Here is a 22,191-nt window from a genome sequence, read left to right on the forward strand (position 1 = left end):
TCAGGCGACCCAGGGACCCAGGCGACCCAGGGACCCAGGCGACCCAAGGACCCAGGCGACCCAGGAACCCAGAGACCTAGGGACCCAGGCGACCCAAGGACCCAGGCGACCGAGGGACCCAGGGACCCAGGCGACCGAGGGACCCAGGGACCAAGGCGACCGAGCCGGACGGACCGCCGGCGGAAACGGACCGGGACCCGGCTATCCGGCACCAACCGAGGCTCCCGCAGAGCTGCCGTATCGTTCCGCCTGGGCGGGATTCTGACTTAGAGGCGTTCAGTCATAATCCCACAGATGGTAGATTCGCCCCATTGGCTCCTCAGCCAAGTACATACACCAAATGTCTGAACCTGAGGTTCCTCTCGTACTGAGCAGGATTACCATGGCAACAACACAGGGACCCAGGGACCCAGGGACCCAGGGACCCAGTGCTGGGATTAAAGGCGTGCGCCACCACCACCCGGCTACAGCTGGCTTCTTATGTGAGTGCTGGGGACTCAAAACCAGGTCCTCACCCTTTCACAAGCTGGCTCCTGGGCTTCTTTTACAGTCACCTCCCAGAGCAGTGGGGCTTACAGAATAGGTTTAGGGCTGATGGGGAAAATCTAGGCTGAGAGAGGCAGCCTAGAAAGCTGAGAGCTCAGACTCCGAGCTTCAACAGCCCTGGGTTTACGCTGGGGGACCTGTTGGTGTCTGTGGAGCCTGAGGTAGCCCCTGATTTCCCGCATTCTCAGCTGTAAAACACCTTTCTCCCAGAGCTGTGGGGGAGACTGAGGTAAGAACTGTAAATAAACTAGTAAGCATGATAGGAGTGTTTTACTACTGGGTGCAGAAAAGGGAAACGTGGGTAGCAGTTGACTTGTTTGAGGTCACCCAGCAGGCCTGGCAATAACTGGTCTTGGGGCTTATATATACTGATGCTCAATCCAGTGGAAGGGAGGTGAGACCAGAAGGAACAGGACGGAGAAACCCCACCCAGCCCTGCCATTTACTAGCCTGAACAACTTGACCCTGTTGGTTTAAAAAACTCGTGTCTTCTACCCCACAGAAGTGTGTGTGTATAGCCATAGGTCAACCTCCTGTGTTCCTCAGAAGCTGTCCATTTTGGTACCTGGGCCTGCTAACTAGGCTAGGCTGGCTGGACAGTCAGCCCCAGAGATACTTTCTTTGAATCCCTAGACCTGGGAGTAGAAGCATGCATGACCACGCCCACATTTTCACACAGGGGCTGAGGATCGAACTCAGGTCCTCGTGTTTGCACGCAAACACTCTGCCTGGCCTCTTGCCAGCTCAGCACAGGGGTTCTGAGAAACAGGTGATGTTATGCAGCAAAGTGTTCAGTGTTAGCTCCAAGCACCTCTCTGTTTAGTTCCCACAAACAGCAAACCCATGAGCCCAAGTCCAGAAAGTCATGAACATGAAGTGCAGGCAGTTGTGGTGGCTGGTTTATTCCTATAAACACTGTTCTACAGTACAGTTCAGGGAATAAATAGAGGCACACAGCTATGATTCCCACCACAGTCCGCTGTTGAGGGAGACTTGAGGATGGGAGCTGGGCTAGGGCTGGGACCTACGCTAACTGGAGACCTTGGGATGGTTTTGGCAGCAAGATCTGTCCCAGGCCCGAGGGCCAAGATTCTTGCTTGAATAGTTATGAGTGAAACGGAGGTGCCAATGCCAGTCAGTTCACACTAGGATGGATCCAGGACTTCTGACACCCAAGGGGCTGTGAGTCTGATCCACTGATGCGCTGGGAAGGAACTGTCAGTTCAAGCCTTCCCTGGGATTCAGGTCATTCATAGGAGGCCTAGATAGGTCTGCCCCTTGCCCTGGATTGATAATGGATACAGGTCATAGCTATTCTTACACTAGTTTCTTATTTGGCTATTCTATGAGGGGATCCTGTCTGACATCTAAGGGAGAGAGAGGCACAGATGGGGACTGGGCTATCTGCTGTAAGTCAGGTAGGGAAGACAGTTAACTGTAAAGTTGAGGGAGAAGAAAGCCACGCTCTTACATTGAAGGGGAATAGAAGACACAGAGACCAGCCTGGAGCCAGGCCTCCAGTGCGGTGCATGAGGGGTGACACACAGGAAAGCTCTGTTCTAGGCTTCACAGAACCAGTGTGGTCTAAGTCACCCTCTTTTTCCTGATTTCTCCATGGCGGCACACAGGACTGGCCCTAAGTCGGAGCCAGGATCATCTGCTGTAAGGGTAGGTGGAATGAAGAGATTCTGTGTGGTTTGACAGCACACAGAAGGCCACAGCACTGGGTACCAAGGTGCTAGAAACGGAGTAACAGCAAGGAAGAGAGGCGCCCCATTCTTGAGCACAGGTCAGGGAAGGGCAGAACTGCTACAGGGTCTCCGGGCCCAAATCCTTCGCGCTTTCTGCGACTGAACTCCTGCGACAGAGCACTCACGGGCGGTGGCACCACAGCCACCACAGTCAATTCCATCTCATAGCAGGTTCGTTTGTTCGCCTCGCCGCCACATGCGCACAAGGGATGTTCCCAAATGTGCCCAAAGCTCCATCAGGCCGTGAGGTTCCTGGCTGACTTGGAGGCGCTCTGTGCCCGCTGAACCACGGCAGAGCACTTCTCACGCCGCAGTAGCGTGTTGTTCTCGAACAGACCTTCGTTGCGGGGTATTCCGTGGGAGCCGTCAGGGAAAGTCAGCAAGCCTTTGAGGACAGAGAGAAGGAGACAGCATTAACGTTTCAGGTCAGCTCCACGTATAGAGGCTGAAGGAGAGGGAAGTGACACGCGGGCTCGACAGGTTGCTGGATTACGGAGGAGTGCTTCCATCCATGTTACACTAAATTACCATCCCACTGAGGTGAAACTTACCAAAACCATCTACTCTGCCATTTTTAAATTCCCCCTCAAAGGTCATGTTGTCATAGCGAATGAAAACTCCGACGCCATTAAACTTGCCCTGGGCAAACTCCCCCTCATACCTGCAGAGACACCAAGATGGTAGTTAGCCGTTCGGGGTAACCGAGGCAAGCAGTTGCGGGCGGGTGTGAGTCAAGGCGCAGAGCAAAGCTCACTCCGCCCATCCCAGAGCTCTGCCTGTGCCACCACACCATTCCCCAGCAGCAGAGGGCTCAGAAGGCATAGGTGGAGAGACTTAGCTCCAGGGAAAGAGTCTAAGTGAACAGAGATAAAGCAGAAAGTCACTCACCTCTCTGCCGTTTCCAATTTCACATCTATTTAATGTATTTGTTTTGTTTAGAGATGAAGTGTTGCTATGTAGCCCAGGTTGGCCTCTGCCTTTCTAGTCCTAGGATTACAGATATATGCCACCATGCCTGACTTTTGCATCTATTTTAAAATAATAAGGGCTGGCAAGATGGCTTAGAAGGCAAAATAAACCTGTCTCCAGGCCTGATGACTTGTGTTAAATCCTGGGGGCCCACATGGTGGAAGCGGAAAACAGACTCCTCTGACCTTCACATGTGGTGTGGTGCACCTTTTACAAATAAGTAAAAATTAAATAAAAAATCAAAGTCATCAATAAGAGAACTGCCCACCCCTTGCCTGTTTTCTTGCCTGTGCAAGCTCAGGGCTGAACAGACGCTCTCCAGTGCCCCACATTTTTATCACAGCCTGAGAAAGGACCGAGCTCATTCTTACCTTGAGCCATCTGAGAAGGTCAGTACCCCAAAGCCATTAAAGAGCCCATTCTCAAAGTGACCCAGGTAGGTGCCACCATCTGCAAACATCAGTTGACCAAAACCATGTCTCCGGCCTGAGCAAAGAGAAGGACAGGGACCAGGTTGGAATGGGGCAGCTTCAGGGTCCCTTCTTACTGGCTTAGCAGCCTATACCCTCCATAGCCTTTCTTACAAAAAACTGCCCTTCGCCTCTGTGAGTGTGTAAAGCCTGGTCTCCTTGGGCACAGGCCTGGCCTCAGTATGAACTGCTCTTGGCCTCTATGGGCGTGAAAAGCCCATCTCCTTGGGCAGTTTCGTGGCTTGCTAGAACCAAACCTGTGAGCTCTAAAGTGTCCAGGCTGAGTTTCCAAACTGAGCCATTAAACTGCTTCTGGTATAGTTTCTAGAATAGTTCACAGTTCCAAAGAATTTTGCTATCCCTAAGAATAGATCACTTCCAAGTGTAAAAAGCTGCCCGAGGAAACTCAAAGCAAGGAGTGCCACTTGCTCTTGAGTGTCTTCTCTCATTTCCAGATCTTCCTTAACTTCTGAAGACTCATGGCGAAGAAGTCAGTGCAGTGAATCCTAAACTCTAATTTACACCCAAACGAATTCATTTGCTCTCCCCACATAAGACAAGAGACTGTGTTAAACACACGTAAGACGACAGACTGTGTTAAAGCACTATCGATCCAGAGTGGGAAGACGGAACTCATTTCCCATTCCTTCATTAAGCCCTGAAATAAAGGGCAGGTACGATGTGGAGCTGTGTCCTGCAGCGAGGAATGAAGATCCGTGAAGAAGGCTGCCCTGAGACCCTGCTCACCCTCCTTCCACTCGCCACGGTATTCCTCCCCACTGGAGTACGTAAAGGAACCTTTCGTCAGCGTCATGGTGGTTGCTGAAGGGAGGAAAGGATGACACCTGTAAGAAACAGAGAAGCCAGTGTCACCCAGGGTAGAGGGCCTGAGGCTGAGCTCTGGTAAGGGCATCCTATCTCAGGTGTACTTAGCGAAACGCCCTCCTCGACACCCACTGCCACCTCACCCCTGCTTTTCTAAGTTTTCAGCCTGCTTCCTGTGACCTGGGATGGAAAGAGAAGCTCAATCTGCAAATATTTTCTTGATGTCTACCACGAGCTTGGATGTATAAAACAGAGTCTCTCCCCTCAGTGAAGTTATAACATGGTTGGTGAAACACCAAACTATCCCAGAGACAATGTAATTCCATCAACTCAGACGGCACATATCAGCAAGTACAGGGGTGAGCAGCCCTCACCAGAACCATGGCTGTAATCCCAGCGCTTGGGAAGCAGAGGCAGGGGATCATGTGTTCAAAGCCATCCTTAGCTACATGAAACATCTCAAAATAAATAAATAAATAGGTGTGGTAGGAGGCCGCTTGTTCATTTCCCGGCCGCTCAGACTCCTGAAATAACCACACAGAAACTATATTAATTAAAACATGGCTTGGCCTATTAGCTCTAACTTCTTATTGGCTAGCTTTTACATCTTAATTTAACCCATTTCCATTCTTTTATATTTTACCACGAGGCTTGTGGCCTGCCGGCAAGGTTCCGGTGCATCTGTCTCCAGTGGCTCCATGGCTTCTCCCTGACTCGCCTCCTTTCTTCCAGCATTCAGTTTAGTTTGCCCCGCCTAGCTCTACTCTGCCCTATCACAGGCCTAAGACAGTTTCTTTATAACCAATGGTATTCACAGCATACAGAGGAGAATCCTACATCAATAGGAAAAAGGATAAAAGAAAAATAAGCAGTAAAGAAAGAAAAGAGCAACAGACAGAGGTAACAAGGAGCTGGTCTGACTGGAAACGACAGCTTATTTAGGGAGCAATAGATACACCGACACCTTAAGGTTTGTTTGTTTGTTCCTCAATATAGGGTTTCTCGGTATAGCTCTGCCTATCCTGGAACTCTCTCTGTAGAGCAGGCTGGCCTTAAACTCAGAGAGATCCACCAGCCTCTGTCTCCTGAGTGCTGGAATTAAAGGTGAGCACCACCACTGCCTAGTTATCTTGAGTTTTTAAAGAACCTCAAAGATGTAACACAAACTCCTTTATAATACAGAAGAAGAAACAAAAGCACAGAATGGTTAAAGGTTTTGGTGCTGGGGAGATGGCCCAGTAGCTAAGAGCACTTGTTGCTCTTGCAGAGGACCCAGGTTTCATTCCCAGCCTCACGTGCTATTTTACAATCATCCAAATTTCATTTCCAGGGGATTCAAAACCACCTTCTGACTTCCGTAGGTACCGGGCAAGCACATGGTGCATATACGTACCCACAGACAAATATTTAAACATACACACAAAGAAATCTAAAAGACATTTAATAAAAATGTTGTTGCTGGCTAAGTAGGAACAAGCACATGGCCCTCCATGATGACTTCCTTCTTTATGCTGAGCTTTTAGGTCAGACCAGTTCATGGCACTCCCTGGAAACTATAGCAGCTAAGTTACGGAAAGAAAGAGTCTGGCAGCGGGGGTGGGGGTGGACTTGTGAAACAAGGATGACTGTGACCAGAGGAGGGGTTGGAGCAGCAGAGTCCAGTCAGAGGAGCCTGCGGGAAGGGATGAATGTCCTCCTACCAAGAGACAGACTTGCCTTAGTCTGGCTAGCTGCGTGCATTACTTGGCTAATGGAGTGTTAGGAAAGATAATAATAGAGACCTATAAATGCAGAGGCTTGAGAAGCCCCAGCCTTGCCCTTGTGCTGTAAGACCTGCTCTGCTTCCAGCGCACAGTCTAGATGAGAACAGGCCATGGGGAGCCATTGTCCTGGCTGACCACAGAAAGGTGAACTCAGCAGGACTGAAAGGGCTGCCCTAGGAGCCTGGCCCCATGGCAATGACTCACAGTTTCACTGGGCAAAGAAATAATAGCTGTTTCAGGTCACTGTGTTTTTAAAGTGTGTGTTATCACCCAGTAAAAACTGACATATTCATATGAATGGGTGATGGCGGGCATGTATATGATGATAGCTGTTTCAGGTCACTGTGTTTTCAAAGTGTGTGTTATCACCCAGTAAACACTGACATATTCATATGAATGGGTGATGGCGGGCATGTATATGATGAGAGCAGAAAGCATGCTAGGGTGAATATATCATAGAAAAGAAGCCATACCAATAGCGTTGGGGACTAGCGCTCGGGAACCTCCACTTTTAGTAAGTACATCTTGAGTTCGCACCTGAAAGCCTGTGGAATCTGACTGCACCACAGGGAGACACTGAACACTGTGACTGCATGGTCTCCATAGGAACAGTCAATGCGCAGTCTCGCTCGCAGACATGTGCCTGATGCCAGCAGGACAAGTGCGCTTCTTCTTCGGAACATAGGGACTGGATCTAGTGCACAGAACTGGAGAGGACCCTTAAATGCTTGTGGGCCTGGTGCCAGGGACCAGTGTCCTTTCAAGTCGCACAGAAACCGAAACTCTTATCTTCCGTCCAGTATCAGAGCAGGCTTGGGTAGAGGTCAGAGCAGCATCTCAGCAAATACAACATTAATGAGAGGAAGAGAAGTGTTCCATAAGAATGTCAAGAGAAAACTCTTTACAGGAGAGCTAAGGTATTCTGATAGCTGTAGGTCATCAGTAGCTCTTTCTAGAACTAAATGAGTTAATGGCAGTCACAGTCAAAGGACGGCACAGCTGTAAACATGCTGGGCAAGTGTCACATCTTCTGTCCCAGCTTTCTGGGGGAGCAGGCTTGCCATGGCAACGTAGGTGAACTTGTCACAAACAAAACCAAACAAAACCCGCAAATTGCAACATAACTCTTCAAAACCCACCCACCTGAATCTGAAGAGCTGTGTATGTGTGTATGGGAGAAAGAGAAAAGAGGGAGAGAGAGAGGGTATTTGGTATTCTGAGACAGGGTCTTTTAATGAAGTCTTGGATAGCCTGGAACTTGCTATGTAGACCAGGCTGGCTTTGCATTCAGAGAGATCCTCCTGCCTCTGCCTCCTGAATACTGGGTATATGACAGTTACTACCAAGCTTGGCTGAAAAACTAACTGTATCTTTGACTAGATTTTGTAACTGTACTGTAATGATAAAATCTGTCACTAGACCTAGATCTTAAGGTGTTTAGCACTAGTTAACCAATCCCTCATCACTTGAACTTTGGTGAATTACTGCAGAGAGGTTTAAGGATGGGTACACAGGGCTCCAGAGCGACAATACTTTTGTGTCTACTTACTTTTCCTAAAAGATACATGGAACTTCCAGAGTGGTGGTATCTCACCTTGTTCCACAGGGATCCAGAAAGGGTAAAAAAAATTTGAGGATTTGTTGGATAGTATTTATTTTTCAGGTGTGTTTTTGTTGTTGTTGGGTTTTTTTTTTTTTTGGTTTTTCGAGACAGGGTTTCCCTGTGGCTTTGGAGCCTGTCCTGGAACTAGCTCTTGTAGACCAGGCTGGTCTAGAACTCACAGAGATCCTCCTGCCTCTGCCTCCCGAGTGCTGGGATTAAAGGAGTGCGCCACCACCACCTGGCTCAGGTGCATTACTTTTGTTTATGCTGCATTTGATTACGTGTGAAGCTGTGATTCTTTGCCTGTCTAAAACACCTGATGGTCCTAATAAAGGGCTAAACAGCCAATAGTGAGGCAGTAACAAGGATAGGCGGGACTAGCAGGCAGAGAGTATAAATAAAAGGAGAAATTTGGGAGCAAGAGAACGAGAAGAAAACAAGGAGAGGAAGACATCAGGGGCCAGCCACCCAGCTACCCAGCAAGCCATGGAGAAGGAAGTACAGAAATAGAGAAAAAAAGGTAGTCTGGATAATATAAGAAAAGCTGGCCGGAAACAAACCCAGCTAAGGACAGATATTCATAACTAAGAATATGCCTGTGTGTGATTTATTTAGGAGCTGGGTGGTGCCCCCCCCCAAAAGAGTCCAAAGAGCTTTTTCACACAACAAGGATTATCTATGAACAAAGTACTAGCCATGATCTTAAGTTGCAAATCTCTCTTTTTTTTTTTTTGTTATGCTACTAGCTCTTGGACCAATATCTTAAATATTTTAAGAAAGGTGATAAAATTTGAGATTTTATTTTTAAAAGATCCTATCTATCTATTGATATATATATATAATTTGCCTACAGGACAGAAGAGACCTTGGATCCCATTATGGATGATGGCTATAAGTCACCATGTGGTTTGTGGAAATTGAACTCCAGACCTCTGGAAGAGCAGCCAGTGCTCTTAACTGCTAAGCCATCTGTCTAGCTCCTGAAAATTTATTTTTATTGCCAAATGTGGTAAAGCACTTCTTAAAAGGGCTTTAAATTTATGTATATGTGTATGAACCAGCATAAGTGTATGTATTCTACATGTACACAGGAACCCATGGAGGCCAAAAGAGGGGTTTATGTCCCTTGGAACTGGAGTTACAGACTGCATTTTCATTTTCTAAAGACGTTTGCAGCGTCTCCCTAAATTTGATCTGACTTGGACTGCTTTAAATACAGCATCATGGACGTTATATTCATCATAAATGTTCATTCCGCTCATTGCTGGATGTGTATCTTGAACCCTGGGCCACTACCTAAGAACACCTGACAGGAGACAGTGAGATGGCTCAGCAGATCAAGGTGCCTGCCCCCAAGATGACATCCTGAGTTTGATCCCTGAACCCACATGGAAGGAGAGAACTGAATCCAGCAAGTCGTCCTCTGACTTCCACAAGCATACCATGGCCTGTACACAGAAACAAATAAGAAAATACATAATAAAAATGTTACTTAAAAAAATATATGCTATCTGGAGGTTTGTAGGCGTAAGTCGCAAACAATGCCACACCAGTTTGGAATTATGATTAATATGGTGATATTTATTTAAAGGGGAAAAAACTTACAGATCACCGTCCCAGACAACAGCCCTCTGCACAACCAGGAAGGGAGTCTAGTCGCCAATGGAGCAGGAAGTGAAGAGAGAGAGGAGAGGGAAGTGGCCGCTTTTTTAAAGGGAGAGAGACCACGCCCCAACGGGCTGGTATCTCAGTGGCTATAGGCTGGAGGAGCGGAAGGACCTCCTGCAACAGAGGTTCCCAAGCAATGAGGAAGCCAGGCCAGTTATAGGTCATGTGCTGGTCATGTGCTGCTGCTCTGGTTGGCATTCTCATTTTTCAATCAGCTCAGCTCAGGCAGGCACCAGGCATCGGTGAAGCAGATGTCAAATGATTCCAGCTCCCAGACACTGAATCCTATCTCATCTGAGAAACTACAGAATAAAGAGAAGCCATCTCCATGATGTCAGGCCCAGATCCCTGGCCCACAGGATCTGGGAGTAGCACAGGGTAGTTCTAAGCTGCCAAGTGTGGGGTGAATTTGTTGTTGAGTGATAGCAAACTGCACACCATCTGCCAGATGCCTCTGTCCATTCTGTGCTGTTTTTCAAAAGTATATTTGATCCATTTCCATAAGTTCAGAAGTTGTTCCTCCAAACCATGTCCAGTCTCAAGAAGCACATCAGAAGTGCTAATTAAAAGGAACATGTGTAGAACTCATGGGTCTCAGGCTACAGCTGAATACATTTGGCTAGAAACGGCTACATGTGTCCAAATAGTTGTTACTATCACTCCTTGGAACAGTGTTTGAATTTTTACTTGGGAGTTTTGTAACTATCCATGATAATTAAAAGTCAGCTGGACAGCCACAAAACCAAGAGGGAATGTCACCAGTAACCATGATTACCCATAGTTATTGAGACAAATCTAGTTTAATTAAGTGTATCCAGTACTCAATGAAGATGAAAAATAAGGAACACAAGTCAGTGTTTACATTACTTGTCATATCTTTGGAAGGGAGTAGATGCCCTAATTGTAGATACGCACAGGGAATCCACTCACAAACCAAGACGGTTCACATTCCTACACACACTCATGACAGACGAGCTGCAAAAGAGCAGGCCAAACATAACCTAAAATTACTAATCTGTCTCTGGAATCCACTATCCTATTGAGGAACTTTAAGACAATTCTGAAGCCATTTCTGACAACACTTTACTTCCCCTTCTCCCCTGGGAACCAAGGACGTAACGGCATGTACTGAGATGTTGGGAACTTTCCATCTCCCTGAATAGGGGCATGATAACCCTTAGGTGTTGACTCAGTTACTGATGTTTTGACTTAGTCCCTGGGAAGGGGCAAAGTGACCCTCAGAAGTTTCCCTTTACCTCATCTGATCTGGCAACCACTCTCCAGCCAATTATTGGTAATAGTCTTTTTGAATAAGCCAATCATAATAGTTAAAGAACAACCCCCAGACACCCCTTCCTTCTGTGGTTTTTCCCTTTAAAAATAGCCTGTACCAGACATTGAGGGTCTTCTAGCCTTCCGACTGCTGGAAGACCCTGTCATGACAGAATTTATAAAATCCTCATACTTTTAGATCAGCTGTGATATGAGAGATGGTCTCTTGGAGCGACTCCTCTTCCTCGGTGATTGGATGCTAGGGTCCAACACTATTACTTTGCAAAAAAACAGAGCATAGCCTTTGCTGTATTATTTTTTTCTTCCACAGACATTTCCAGACAGAACTCTAAGACAGTGATGAGAAGCTGCTTTCATTTCTTTTGTCAAAGTGCTTTAAATATGTGTCTATGTGTGAACCTGCATGACCATATGGAGGCCAAAAGAGGGCTTTATAACCCCTGGAACTGCAGTTACAGGTGGCTGTGAGCCACCATGAGGGTGCTGGAGACTGAATCTCGGCTCTCTTGCAAGAGCTGTAAACACTCATCCCTGCTGAGTCATCTCTCCAGCCTCTCATTCCTTTCTCTCTCTCTCTCTTTTTAAAAAAAACCAAGCTTACTAAAGAACATTTATGTATTCACAGTAACTTTTGTCTAAATTAAGAAGTTTTGTTTGCTTGTTTGTTTTTTGAAAGAGGATCTCTCTGTGTAGTCAAGGCTGACCTTGAACTCAAGAGATAGCCACCAGCCTCTGCCTCCTGAGTGCTGGCAGGCTCCACCACGTCCAGCTTAAATTAAGAAGTTTTTGTTTTTTCAAGACAGGGTTTCACTGTAGTTTTAGAGCCTGTCATGGAACTAGCTCTTGTATACCAGGCTGGCCTCTAACGCACAGAGATCTACCTGCCTCTGCCTCCCAAGTGCTGGTATTAAAGGCGTGCACCACCACTGCCTGGCTAAGTTTTAAAACAGCTGGGCAGTGGTGGCACATGCCTCTAGTCCCAGCACTCAGAGAGACATAGGCAGGTGAATCTCTGAGTTTTAAGGCCAGCCTGGTCTACAGAGCTTGTGTCAGGCAGGACAGGCTCCAAAGCTAGACAGAGAAACCCTGTCTAAAAAAAAGTTTTAAAACAAACTAACAGCAATTCTTTATTATTATTATTTATTTAACTTTATTTTATGTGCATTGGTGTGAAGGTATCAGATCCCCTGGAACTGGAGTTACAGACAGTTGTGAGCTGCCATGTGGGTGCTGGGATTTGAACCTGGGTCTTTTGGAAGAACAGCCAGTGCTCTTAACTGCTGAGCCATCTCTCCAGCCTCCAGCAATTCTTTTAGTTATTATAAAGAAAGCAACCATGGGTTTTTAGAACCTTAAGAAGAAAGGAAGCTGTGATGAACAAAGATTAGGAAATTAGGAATACTGATTTAAATGGAAAAGAAATAATTAGGTTTTTTAAATTTATAATTCTAATTTCCCTTCAATCTGGGAAGTAAGCAATGGCATTGTTAATGTAAACAGGTCTTATGCAGAAAGAATGTGGAATAGTTAGAGTCAAGAAAGTGAGAAGAGTACACTGGTACCAAAAAGGTTTTTAAAAAGATGATGGGGAGTGATGGGCTCTCGGGACTAATAGTGTCAGAACACTATTCTGTGTCAAGGGTAAGGAGGATGCCTGGGCCGGGCTCTAATACAGCAAAGTTATTCTGTTTGGTCCCTAAGCAGTTCGTGGATGCTGGATTGCTGAGATAACATCCAGCAAGTAACTGAAACAACCCATTCCCCAGGCCTCTGTATGTGGGTCGTTTTCCTACCTGTGGCACAGACGCGCCCCAGATCAAACAAAGCCCTAGACCTTCACAAGGCAACCCAGTCTCCCGCTGCATTTTCGGTTTTGTTTTTTTTTTTTTTTTCCATTTCAGTCCGGTTCCAGACTTTTTGGGGTCGGTTCCCACCCCACAGGCTCTTCAGCTCTCACAGGTCTGGGGCATTCCCTCCAGAAACAGCCCGGCACACCCCTCTCCAAAACCGGTGCCCTGTGTTCTCCGGGGCTACGATCTCAGGATCGAAACCCCAAACCCAGGTTTGGGACCCCACGCGCAGCCACCTTCTGGTCAGTACAGCCCGGACAGAGGCGCGCTTCCCAGCCCGGGTCACATGTTTAAAGCCTCAGTCCCCACTTTGTGACCCCCCCCCCCCCCGTTCTCCTCCCACCCGCCCCGTGAGCCAACCTGAGCCTGGCCTCTTGGGGACGCCGTCACAATCCGATGCGACGCGGGGCTCCAGCGGTCAGGATCTTTGCTCCTCTCGGCTGGCCACTGACACCTTCCCCTCCGCCACCACCACTCGCCTCGGTCCCACTGGACGCCGCCATCCCTGACGGCCGCACTGGGCACAATTCCCGCTGTTCATTGGCTGTTACCTAGGCAACCACCAGCAACGCCATTCCCCATTGGTTCAGTCTTCTTCCGTGCCATCTTTGTGAGGGGCCGAGTGTTTTGGGAGCCTGGGCCAAAAATCTGAAAGAGGGGTGGGGCTGAACCTTATGTCCCGGCATGATAAGACCAAGAGAAAAGGATGACCCAAGTTTCATCTCTCCGGAGACTTCCAGGCAGAAGCTTTAATCCCAAATAAGGTCGAACGTGTGTCCAAAGTGGCCACCAGTTCAAGAGGTTCTGATCTTTATATTCATAAACAGCTCCACCGCTAAGTATAAAGAGAGAACCTACATCCAGCTTTAGAAGCTCAGCTTTATATTGGCAAGGTGCTGCACTTCTGCATGTACAAGGACTTACGTCCCATATCCTTTGTATTTAAATATATTGCCATTATTGGAGCAAGTATTCCCAGATACGGTGCCCAAATATCCGTGAAGGCAGGTTTGTTTACTGAACTGTGTGCGTGCAGCATGCTGTCAAGTTCTGCCGAGCTTTGGACAGCTGCTGTAGTGGGACTAATTACATATTACAAGACAAAGCAAATTGCTTCAGATTGCTTTTTGGATTGGGATTTCTTCATCCACAGGTTATAAAAAATGATAATGATGACAATAATAACGCCAGGACTCGTATGAGAACACAATGAAAAAGGGGTGGTTGTTGGAAGATATTTTTAAAAGATTTGGAGTCTGGACTGGGGAGATGGCCCAGTGGTTAAGAGCACTGGCTGCTCTTCCAGAGGTCCACCACCCACATGACAGCTCACAACTGTAACTCCAGTTTTAAGGGATCCTAAACCCTCACACAGACATACATGCAGGCAAAACACCAATGCACATAAAAATAAAATAAATAATTAAAAAAGAATATTTTAAAAAAGATTTGGGTTCTGTGTTCAAAAGATTTGGATTCTGCATTCAAATTCTATCTCTGCTACTAATAGTGTATGTTTTTGAGTCACTTATTAAGTTCTCTAGCCTGTAAACTGAGGTTAGACCAATAGATTCCATATAGCACTAACTCACTTGGTAATATAAACTAACCTGAGCTACAGTTGTAGATTAAACTGCAATCACTGAGAAAAGGAGTGAAAGGAAAGGGAACTTGTTAGAATTTATGTTTGAAAACGTGAAGAAATTAGATAAAATCGTACATAGTATGAGGCCAAATCCTGGAAGGGCCTGTAAATTACAGGAAGCTTACAACAATGTAGTTTCTTTGATCAGCAAGATGGCTTGTTAGGTACAGGCAAACCTTTGTCTCCTTAGGACGCAGCATCTAACATCATGGGAGTTATAATGGCAGTTAAATGAGTCCATCCATGTAAAACATCTAAAGCAATACCCAGTACACACTTACCACTGGGTAGGTGCTAGCTCTCCACGTGTATTAGGACAGGCTCTGACATGCTTAAGTAAAAGGGTAATCAAGATCTAAGAGGGAGATAAGAAATAAAGCCTCAGAAGACTTCTACAGAGAAAACTCAGAATACCACAGAGAACTTTTCTTGCCCATAATTTTAAGTCCATAAGCTCAATGAGATGGAGGATACCACACATCATTTCCATGGTTCTGAGGACACAGGAAGCAGATGTCACTGCATTGGTTATGACTGAAGGGCCAATGGAACTCTATGTAGATCTTTGCTCAGTCTTGTTCTTTGTTGTTGTTGTTGTTGTTGTTGTGCTGGGGGTTGGACATGGGGTCTTCTATATGGTAATCGAACAATCTACTACTGAGCTATTCTCTCAGGCCTAGAGGGATTCACTTGAAAAAAAATAAGTTCAAGATATTCCCACACATAGAACCAAACAATAGTTCTTTCAATTCAGTACTTCTGGTGAGTTGGAGCAATAATTTGACTCAAGAAAGTAGGATTATGGGTGCAAGGTGAGATGGTTCAGCGGGTAGATACTTGCCACCAAGTCTGACAACCTGAGTTTGAAATCTGGAACTCACATAATAGAAGGTGAGAACTAGTTACTGTCCTCTGACCTCCACACGTGACATACACAATACATACACACAAAATTAAATAAAATATTACTGCATGATCATAAAATATTGGGGATTATGTGGTTGGTCATTTTCTGTGAAAACTCTTTGTTCTACCTGCTGGTGGCTTTGAGAAGAAAAACAAAAATAATGCTAACAATAATCCCAGCAGCAACGAAAGGGGAACATCTGTGGAGGGCTATTTAGGTCCTGAGTACAACGTTAGACATGTTACTTATAGAGTCTTTTCTTAAATCAAGTGAGGTAATGGCAATTATTCCCATTTTATGGATGAGGAGTTTTAAAAATTACCTTCTTAAAAATTTCTAATCGTTTAGAGAACAGAGTTTAAGCTCAAATGTTCCTGATATCCAGGCCCATGTTTCTAAGTAGTAATTCTACACTTTAATTATCATGTGTGCGTGTGTGTGCATATGTGTGTGTGTCAGATTCCTGGAGCTGGGGTTATAGGTGATGTGAGTGCTGGGAACTGATTCCATTCCTCTTCAAGAGCGGCAAGTGCTCTTAACTGTTGATCCATCCCCTGCAGCATCCATTCTCCACTCAGTGTCTGGGTTTGGAGTGGATTTGATGTGCACTGTTGTGTGAGATCCCAAATAAATAACACACGGAGGCTTATTTTTAGTTATAAGTGTGTGGCCTTAGCTTTGTTTGTTTCTAGACAGCTTTTCTTTTCTTTTTCTTTTGTGATTTTCGAGACAGGGTTTCTCCATAGCTTTTTTTAAAAAAAATATTTATTTATTTACTTATTGTGTATACAATATTCTTTCTGCGTGTATGCCTGAAGGCCAAAAGAGGGCACCAGACCTCATTACAGATGGTTGTGAGCCACCATATAATGGCTACTGGGAATTGAACTCAGGACCTCTGGAAGAGCAGGCAATGCTCTTAACTGCTGAGCCATCTCCCCATAGCTTTCCTTGGTTCCTGTCCTGGAACTAGCTCTTCTAGACCAGGCTGGCTTCGAACTCACAGAGATCTGCCTGCCTCTGCCTCCCGAGTGCTGGGATTAAAGGTGTGCGCCACCACCGCCTGGCCAGCTTTTCTTTTCTTAAATTAACCGTCTACCTTTTCCCTCTGGGCTTTTATCTTTCTTACTTCTGTGTATCTTACTTTCCTTCTTACTCCGTGGCTTGTTGGCTGGGTGGCTGGCCCCTAGCATCCTCCTCTCCTGTTCTCTTCCTGTTCCTTTGCTCCTCTTTTTCCTTGTGTCTCCTTCCATTTATACTCTCTGCCTGCCGGCCCCCCACCTTCCCTTGCTCCTGCCTCACTATCGGCCATTCAGTTCTTTATTAGCTCATCACATGGTTTTAGACAGGCAAAGAATCACAGCTTCACAGGGTTAAACAAATGCAGCATAAACAAAAGTAACACACCTTAAAATAATTTTCTACAATAGAGGTGTTTGATGTGGAGTTTGCTCCACCACACACCCCTGCCCTCCTTCCAAGCTCTTGGTATCTATCCTTCATATGCCCTCTGCTGCTCCCCCCCTTCCCCCCCAGCAAAGCAGGCTGTCCTAATTAAGCTTTAGCCTTCTTCCTTTTTCTTTTGACAATGCATTACGAGTACGGTGTTTCTTTCCTTTCTTTCTTCTCCCGTCAGTGATCCAGTTTCTTCCTTTAGGAGCTGGCTGTTAGTACAGGCTCTGGATACAGTTTTCACTCACTCGCCAACATAATTTCAAGTCTATGAACTATTTATCTGTGGCTGTCTCCCGATGGTGTTTATCTAGAGTGAGAACAGAGGAATTATTTTCTTCTTCCTTTTACTAATGAAAACGAACACCAACTGTGTCTAGACATTGATGTGAATAAAGTCATGAGCTTTTTAGTTTCAAGGAACCAAAGCTTTCCTCAATGATCAGATAAAGCGTTGAATCATTGGCTCAGACACTTTGTAAATTGCAAGAGGGCTGGGATTTTAAAGTTATGAGATAGCATGGGGTGAGTGGGGCACCTTCATTGTTGTCTTCTCAATTCTTTGTGCTTATTGACACAAAAATGGCATTTTGCAATTTCACAGCCAGTTCATCGTTGGCACTCAATTAACAAGTGACTAAGAAAGGAGCTATTAGGAAAGCGTCCGACAACCTGGCTGCCAATTGGAAGTTGGGGCGGGGCTAAGGGCAGAAGGCGTGCCTGACCCGAGTTCGTCTCGTGGAACATGCGCAGTCTTCACAGAAGGTGACGCGAAAGCTGTGGAGGCCGTGATTGCGTAGGCGCAGGTTCTGATTGGCCCCTGTTTGAGCGCGAGGGGCCGTGCCTACGCGTCGCCAAGTAAACAGGGCAGGCTGGGGGCGGGGCTACGGCGGCACCGCGCCCTGGTTGGCCAGGCGGGAGGTGGGGAGTGCCGCGGATTGGTCGTGGCCGCGAGCTCGCTGGTGTGGAGCGCGCCGGGTCCCCGAGCCGGCGGCCTGAGGGATGGACGAGACGAGCCCGCTAGTGTCCCCCGAGCGGGCCCAACCTCCAGAGTACACTTTCCCGTCGGGCTCGGGAGCTCATTTTCCGCAGGTACCCGGGGGCGCGGTCCGCGTGGCGGCGGCCGGCTCCGGCCCGTCTCCTCCGTGCTCGCCCGGCCACGACCGGGAGCGGCAGCCTCTGCTGGACCGGGCCCGGGGCGCGGCGGCGCAGGGCCAGAACCACACGGTGGCTGCGCAGGCCCAGGCCCTGGCCGCCCAGGCGGCTGCGGCGGCGCACTCTGTTCAGACCCACCGCGAGCGGAACGACTTCCCGGAGGACCCCGAGTTCGAGGTGGTGGTGCGGCAGGCCGAGGTGGCCATCGAGTGCTGCATCTATCCCGAGCGCATCTACCAGGGCTCCAGCGGAAGCTACTTCGTCAAGGACTCTCAGGGGGTGAGCGTGGGGGCGCGGGCGTGGGGGGGACGGCGCCCCGCGACCGAGAGAAGGGAAATCGAAAGGGTGCCGAAGAGAAACTTCAGCGTCAGCGCTCTCCGGCCGTATGGGGGATGCTTCTGAGGACTAGATATGGGGAAACCTCTCAGGATGAAGAAATCAATCAGAACCTTTTTGATGGGGAAGCTTGAGCGGAAAGTGAAAAGAGGAAACTGACCAGATTCCGGGCAGAGAAGTGCTGACCTAGCCTACTTTCCAGTCGGTCCTTTAGATTCAAACTGCTGGGACAAACATTCGGCCATTGCCTCCAGATTCGGGGCCTTAGGCTTTTTCTCGTTCCCATTTTATTTTTCCTACGTTGGCCCAAAGCAGTGCTTCCATGTTCTGTGGGTCAGTTGACCCATCACGGGCTCTGAGGATTTAATTCCAACCTCTGTGTTGTGGGGTTGTCTGTGTCGGGATCCCAAGTTTCTTATTAAGTCTTTGGTGACAGCGTGGGTGGGCTCATCAGTGCCATCTGTCCTGGTTATTGCTCACTCTGGGAAAAGGTTCGCATCGTTGCTTATGGTTCCTCGGTTTAGAACGCGGAGCTTTAACTACAGGAGACTGTCTCCTGCCCTTTAATTTCTTCCAAACTCATCAGCAGTTTGCTTAGCTATGGCAGAGTTTTGCTGACCTTAATTTTGTCCCCTGCTTGTGTACTGGGGGTGTGGAAATAGGGTAACATGGGGCATGAGATGACCAGGGCAGTTGAGAAGTGACTTTATCCTTTTGAGAACTTAATAAGAATTTAAAAATTTGGACACAGATCAGACCAGAGCTATTAAAGGGCTAGTAGGTCAAGAAATGTCTGGTCTTACCTGTTGACATTTTCAAATGTGCCAAAATGGTTTATTTTTAAAATGTACTATTGTATGTATTAAAATAATGGGTGTTAAAATTACCTCAAAATTCCCTTGTACCCCCCGCCCCCCCAAGACAGGGTTTCTCTGTGTCACTTTGGCTGGTCTGGAACTCATTCTGTAGACCAGGCTGGACCTGAGCTCAGAGTTCTGCCTGCCTCTGTCTCCCAAGTGCTGGGATTAAAGGCATGTGTCACCATTATGAAGCTGGTCCCTTGTATTTTTTTGTGTGAATTTTTAAAGTTTTCTTTTAAAATTTGGAACTTTATGTGTACTAAAACTTTGCCTGCATTTATGTGTCTGTGTACCATGCGCATGCCTGATGTTGGGACAGGCCAAGGGGGTGTTGGATCCCCTAGAACTGGAGTTGTAGATAGTTGTCAGCTGTCTTGTGGGTGCTGAGGACTGACCCCTGGGTCCTCTAGAAGAGCAGCCAGCCCTCTTAGCTTTTGATCCATCTCTCCATGTGGTCTCTTTAGATGGGTAGCATGCTGTTGTGTGTCTAAGTGGCCAGGAAGGGCTGTAATTGCAGCTCTTGACAGAGTTCATTGACTAATCTATTCACCCAGAGTTGTCCCTAAGATTACCAAAATGTGAGAGCAATTCTGTCCACTGTGTTTGTATAAACTGGACTGGAGAAAGCTTTGAGAATATGCAGGTCCATGATTCAGCTCCCAGCGCAACAAAACAAGTCAGCAAGGTTTTCCCTTTTTTGAGGGGGACGGACAGGCGAGAGTACGACACAGAATGCGCTAAGGTGTTGGTTGTGTTTGGAGGCAGGTGGTTAAAGTTAGCATGTTGCTAGATCTTTTCATAGCCATAGTAAGATTTTTTTTCTCATTTAGACTTATGTCAGTGCTGGGTGACGGTGGCACACACATTTAATCCTAGCAGAAGCAGGTGGATCTCTGAGTTCTGCTAGTCTTTAGAGTGAGTTTAGGACAGCCAGGACTCTTACACAGAGAAACCCTGTCTTGAAAAACCATTAAAAAAAAGAAGTAGTATGTCAGATCAGCTGGGAAATGATCTAATACTTTGATAGGTGGGATCTGTCACTTGGGTCACCTCAGTACATACGCGGAGGCCAGACCATAGGCCGGGGGCTTTTGTTCCTGTTGTATTGTTTTTGATGGTGTTCAGGAGCCTAGTCTCTTAATTTCCTGGCCACTATTCTCTGTTAGAGGTAAAAATCTACACACAGATGTATGATTGCTCTGCTCCCATTGAAAATGTGGTTTAGGATAGGGGGCCACTTCCTAAATGCTTGTGGGGGAGGATAGACTGGTCCACAGACACACTGTAGTTGGTATTTTCACCTTAGAATCAGCACCAAAGGCATTTATTTGTTTGTTTGTTTGTTTATTTATTTATTTTGGTTTTTCGAGACAGGGTTTCTCTGTAGCTTTGGTGCCTGTCCCGGAACTAGCTCTTGTAGACCAGGCTGGCCTCGAACTCCCAGAGATCCGCCTGCCTCTGCCTCCCAGTGCTGGGATTAAAGGCATGCGCCACCACTGCCCGTATTTATTTAATTAATGCTTAAATAGTGCTTACCCTTATGCTAGCACTGTTTTAAAATGCTTTATAAATGCTAACACATTCCCCATAACCACCTTAGAAGTTGGTACTGTCTTATCTCCACAGGTGACATTGATTTGCACAAGATCCCTTCCCTAGTAAGGCAGGTTTCTTGGCTCCCGAGGTCTGACTCCTGGAAGTCAGGCATCTGAATTTATGGTTTCTCATTTTAGCTTTGCTGTTGGTTAGTATTGGACTTGCCTATGTGTGATAGTTATTTTAAAATAGTAATGGCAAAAAAAGGTATATTTATCTTAAATGTAAAGTAAGTCTTTAAGCTTCTCAGAACCATATTCAGAGCTGTACTTAGCATGTGGCCTACACTGCATCTTCTAAAATGGCTACTCAAGTTTACTTGTTTGTCAGCCATTGGAAGAAGGGAGAGAAAGAATGTGTCTCCACCCTTTTGGGCCCTTCCTAGAAGTTGCACCAGATTTCTCTGCCTACATCCTATTGTCAAGGACATAGTTGTAGTAGTTAGTTTCTGGGAGTTGTAGTCTTTATCTTGCCTACAAGATAAATTAGATGTCTTATGTTAGGCAGAAGGGGAAAGAGGAGGACCAGTAGTGTGTGCAATAACTACTTTTGGAACAATCTGAAATATCTTTTTTAATATTTTAAAATTAATTTTTTGTTGTTTGTTTTTGAGACAAGATCTCACGATGTAACCCTGGCTGGCTTGGAACTCACTATGTTGACCCAGCCTCGTTATGTCTAGAATTAAAGGTGTACAGCACCATGCCCAGCCTATTTTAATTTTAATTTATTTTATATATGAGTGTGTCTGCATGTTAGTATGCCACTTGTGTGGGTTCCCAGGGAGATCAGAAGTGGGTGTTGGTTGCCCCAGAACCAGGGCTGCAGGCAGGTGAGAGCCACCTGATGTGGGTGCTGGAAATTGTGCTCAGGCGCTCCAGAAGAGCAGCAAGGACTCTAGCTTGTTCTGAGAGATTCTTCTCTATGACAGCCTTGATTCCACTTCCCAGTTTATGGTAGTTTCTGCCACAGGATGATCAAGTTAGGACCTGGAACAGTAAAATGGAAAATGCTAGATTAGAAGTTGTCATGGTGATGTGTGCTCACATTACCCTTCCTCACTTTACATCCTTGGTCTTCAGAGCTCATGTTCACTCAGCTGCAGAGGTATCTCCTCAGCATTACTCCTCTATGGCCTAACTTGTTTGTTTTTTTTTTTTGTTTTTTTGTTTTTTTGTTTTTCGAGACAGGGTTTCTCTGTAGCTTTGGTGCCCGTCCCAGAACTAGCTCTTGTAGACCAGGCTGGCCTCGAACTCCCAGAGATCCACCTGCCTCTGCCTCCTGAGTGCTGGGATTAGAGGCGTGCGCCACCACCGCCCGGCATGGCCTAACTTGTTAAAGAAGATGAATAAGCCAGGCATGGTGGTGCAGGCCTATAATCCCAACCCTTAGGAGGCAGAGGCAGGCGGAGCTCTGTGAATCTCAGATCAGCCTGATTTATATATTGCGTTTCAGGCCAGCCAGGCCTACATAGTAAAGTAAGACCCTGTCTCTGGGGGATG

At 46.7% G+C, this 22,191-nt stretch overlaps 2 protein-coding genes across 2 annotated transcripts in view; one reads left to right on the forward strand and one right to left on the reverse strand.

Annotated features, from left to right (window-relative positions):
- Positions 1 to 1,423: 1,423 nt before the first annotated feature.
- Positions 1,424 to 13,254, reverse strand: Morn4 (MORN repeat containing 4). Its single transcript, XM_075974111.1, has 5 exons — positions 13,099 to 13,254; positions 4,484 to 4,581; positions 3,638 to 3,752; positions 2,849 to 2,958; positions 1,424 to 2,682 (listed from the first exon to the last, which is right to left on the reverse strand). Exons 2-5 carry the CDS (start codon positions 4,548 to 4,550, stop codon positions 2,534 to 2,536), a joined length of 441 nt encoding a protein of 146 aa, XP_075830226.1. The 5' UTR covers positions 4,551 to 4,581; positions 13,099 to 13,254; the 3' UTR covers positions 1,424 to 2,533.
- Positions 13,255 to 17,693: 4,439 nt separating this feature from the next.
- The window catches only part of Pi4k2a (phosphatidylinositol 4-kinase type 2 alpha), a 33,548-nt gene continuing 29,050 nt past the window's right edge, over positions 17,694 to 22,191 (forward strand). Inside the window, exon 1 of the mRNA XM_075974112.1 lies at positions 17,694 to 18,176. Coding sequence (XP_075830227.1) covers positions 17,745 to 18,176 — 432 coding nt within the window. The 5' untranslated portion in view covers positions 17,694 to 17,744. The remainder of the gene's footprint in view (positions 18,177 to 22,191) is intronic.

Source organism: Microtus pennsylvanicus, chromosome 5, assembly GCF_037038515.1.
Source record: "Microtus pennsylvanicus isolate mMicPen1 chromosome 5, mMicPen1.hap1, whole genome shotgun sequence".
NCBI classification, from domain to species: domain Eukaryota; kingdom Metazoa; phylum Chordata; class Mammalia; order Rodentia; family Cricetidae; genus Microtus; species Microtus pennsylvanicus.

Bases quoted from the DNA above. Each gene is read 5' to 3' on its own strand.
- Morn4 (XM_075974111.1), bottom strand. From the start codon at position 4,550: ATGACGCTGACGAAAGGTTCCTTTACGTACTCCAGTGGGGAGGAATAC. The intron at 2,959-3,637 runs GTAAGAATGAGC...GTGTCTCTGCAG, and splicing joins ACCTTCTCAGATGGCTCAAG to GTATGAGGGGGAGTTTGCCC. The intron at 2,683-2,848 runs GTAAGTTTCACC...CTGTCCTCAAAG, and splicing joins TGGCAGAGTAGATGGTTTTG to GCTTGCTGACTTTCCCTGAC.